This window comes from Dendroctonus ponderosae, unplaced genomic scaffold (assembly GCF_020466585.1).
Source record: "Dendroctonus ponderosae isolate FM_Combo_2020 unplaced genomic scaffold, Dpon_F_20191213v2 Dpon_F_20191213_1, whole genome shotgun sequence".
Classification (NCBI taxonomy): Eukaryota; Metazoa; Arthropoda; class Insecta; order Coleoptera; family Curculionidae; genus Dendroctonus; species Dendroctonus ponderosae.
In genome coordinates, this window is record NW_026017110.1 from 14,884,762 (window position 1) to 14,888,433 (window position 3,672).

Genomic DNA, 3,672 nt, shown 5'->3' on the forward strand with positions numbered 1-3,672 from the left:
TCTGATTTTAGTGAGCTACTTTTGCCATTCTGCAATTGGTGCGGTTGTACCTGAGTACACCAACGCTAGTGTAGAAAATGCAGGTAAAATAATGTTTGATTCGATAGCAAAAGTAAAAATGCTGCAACATTTTGGCTAGTATTTAATGAATTTTTAAACTTCTAGCTGTAGCATGTGAGATCAATCCATTCGAAGGAGCTAATCCAACTCCACTGTTGGTTCGTTCCACCAGTTTTGTATATCCATCATCAGTTGGACGACGCACAATCACTTTAGCTGCTGGGGAAACTGTAGATTTTGCGTGTCCTGGAGGTAGACTGGTTTTGGAGGGCGTCTCAACCACTCTACAAGTAGCCACAGCTTCTTGCGTTTCTGGTGTTAGATTCGTCGTAAACAATGCAAGGTAACTTGAATTACACTCGTTCAAACAAAGCAAAATAGAATAAGGCAAAATAGCATAGATTTATCTACATCTGAGACTAACTAACCTTATCCACCTTTGTTTTTGGAGACATTGTGATTGTGGAAAACATACGTAATTCTAGTTAGTGATTTATACAGTGAAAGCGCGTGGGTTGGGACAATAGCATTTTATGTTCGCGAATTTGTTGGCGTGGAAAGCTTTACGGCGATAAAACGACACACAAGAATTTTTGCTTTTATTTTCTAATGAAAAATTTATTGATACAAAGTGGTTCAACAAATTATATTTGCTAACGAGAAAAATATTAATTTGGAATGAATGCGGCCTTTTACTCAAAACGAACGGGAAGAACTACGGATGAAGAACACGTCGAAAGTAATAATAGATATAAGAAAAGTGCAGGTGAAATGTCTCTAGATTATTATCTCTCAACTTATTTCGGAGAGTAGCGATCAATTCGTAGTTGATAGTGAATATGAAGGTTCGGATTGAACAATGTGGCCTAACTACAACTATACATCTAAAATCTGACAAGACATGGTATTCACACCCTTTTCCAAAAATTTTACCACTTCAGAAAAATAACAAAATTGCGTCCAGGACCAATGAATTACCAACTGTTTGTTACTGTTCAACTGCAACAAACGTTTGAGACTTTCTTAATTTGCTGATAACATAAATGAAACAGATAATTTGATCACGCCAATCCAGAAACATTGAAAATAATCGCGAATATACTAAAAAGTATTCTACGAAATGCAAGAGAAGCTGAGATGAAATAAACACCAAAGAAAGTGTACTACTGTTTTATTAGCCTAATTATAAAATTGTTCTACAAAGTAGAAAAAAAAGAAAAAAAATTTCTCTTTCCGAGGTCCAGGTTTGAAAAACTTAGCTGAAAGATCAAAAAGAAAACTACAATTTATTGTCTGCTATTAGAGTTATTTGGATGTGTTTCTCGGAACTTGAAGAAAAGCATTTGAACCGTATAACTTTAAAGATATGCTTGATCTGATCTGCTAAAACGCAAGCTTTGACTGGAAAACCATCAGGGAGAAAATCAGATCAGATCCGAAGATTCCGTGTGACGTCAGCTATAGCCTTGATACTAAGAGGAGCATTACCAGGGACATTTTTTTCTATTTTGTTAAACTATTTATTGAATAAAAATTTACATTCTGAGTAGAAATATAAAGAATACTCTGGAACAGATACAAGACATGCAGTCCCCTTCGATATTCCTATGGATAGCAACTTGAGCATTTAATATTATCATCGATTTGATATTCATCATATCGATATTATCATGATTTGTACGTGAAAGTAACTTTGTTTTAAATTTAACAGAGTACATTTGAAAATGATTTTTCAAAAATTATCAAATTTGATTGATTGACGGTTACTTCTGAAAAATCAGTTAAATATATGTGCATGGAGATTTATATAAAATTATTTATTACTGATTATAATAAGGAAATTGAAACTGTCCTTAGTTTCCATTTAAAAATGTCGAATCTGAGAACGGAAATTTTCTTTCTGAACGTTGTTAACTCTTAACTGTGGCGATAATCTTCTCGAATGATCAAACTTTTTTTTTAATCAGTAGGTAACTGTGTATTTTTGCAAAAACGCCAAAAAGCAACTTTGCTTCCAAGTGAACTTAGATATAGTTTTTCAGACCTTTCTTTGCAGAGAAACCATGGCCGTGCGTCGATTATCAGTTGGTAAAACTTCTCACGTTAAATATTGGGTTAATTTTCTCGGACAATCCAACGGTTTCCATATTTTAAATCAACTGCTAATTTGCTAAATCCAAAACTGGGCTTTCACCGAAAAAAACACCAACAAAATTTTTTGTTTCCAACTTATTTTTTAACGAAAATTCAATTTTTATTTGCAGAAAAACCATGGCCGTCCTCAATTTTTTTGTCTAGAAATTATTAAATGTTAAAAATTGCGTAACTTTTCTCGAACAAGCCAATGGTTTTATTTTTTTAAATTAGAAACTGCCAAGTTTAGAAGAAAACGCAGAAGATATTTTATGTTTCCAACTCAATGTACAATTTGGAAGTCATTTTTGTTTACAGAAAAACCATGGTGTGTACTGTTTTACTGTCGTGGTATCAAAAATTATGCATTTTACAAACAGGCTAAAATACTTTTTCTGCCTGGAAAGTATCAGATCCACCTGAAAGTTTTAATTTTTTATCAAAAATTGTGCATTTTACAAAAAAAGGCTAAAACAACTTTTCATTTCCAATTAAATTTAGAATTTAATATTTTTGTTTGCAGGAAAATCATTTGCTTGCACCGTTTTTCCGCCTGGAAATTAACAGATATTGCGTTAATTTTCTCGGATAGTCTAACGGTTTTCATTTTTCAAATGAAAAATTGTGTATATCACCAAAAAAAACAGAGACAAAAAAACTATTTTGCTTCCAAGCTACATATTTTTAAAAAGAATGTTATTTTCGTTTGCAGAAATACCATTTGCTTGCACCGTTTTTCTGCCTGGATATTATCAATTGTTAAATAATTAAAACTAATTTTCTCGGGCAATCTGATGGTTTTCATTTTTTAAATATTAAATTGTGCTTTACTCCAAAAAACGCAAAAGAGCTATTTTGATTGAAGACAATTTTGAATTAGAATGTAATTTTTTTGCAGAAAAAGGTACAAACGGTTTTGATTTTTTTCTCAGAAACTTTTTGAATTTTAGTAAAAAAGCTAGACGAGCCCGAGAACAAAAGTTCGAATTAGGAAGTAATTTTTTTCACATGAAAACCATTGGCGTAACCTGAAAGTCTGGAAATGATCAAATGTGAAATATTGTAGTAATTTTTTCTCGGAAAATCCAACGCTTGTCATCTCTTTATCAGAAACTGTGCATGTGAAGAGTGCAAGTGAAATTAGAAAATAGTTATTTCATCTTGAAAAGCTATTGGCAAGCGTTTTCTACTGTCTGGAAAGTATTAAATGTTAAATATTGCCTTTACATTCCCGAACAATCCAACGCTTTTCATTTTTTTAGAATCAAAAACTGCGCATTGAAATTAACAAAATCAAGGTATTTTTCGAAAAGCAAATATATGACTTTAAATAATTTTATTCTGTTCTGTTCCATAAATTTTCTGTCGATTGTATAGTGAGAACTAAACCAGAACGCATGCATCAACATTCGATAAACGTTTATCTTAATTAGGAGTCATGTTTAAGATTCAGCCAAATTATATTTATTTTTAATTATC

General features: G+C 32.0%; 1 protein-coding gene across 1 annotated transcript in view; it reads left to right on the plus strand.

Annotated features, from left to right (window-relative positions):
* Positions 1 to 3,672, plus strand: part of LOC109539701 — a gene marked incomplete at both ends in the record, with an annotated part of 26,792 nt that continues 23,120 nt past the window's right edge. Inside the window, 2 exon segments of the mRNA XM_048661733.1 lie at positions 1 to 83; positions 166 to 403. Of these exon segments, the coding sequence (XP_048517690.1) occupies positions 1 to 83; positions 166 to 403 (321 nt within the window).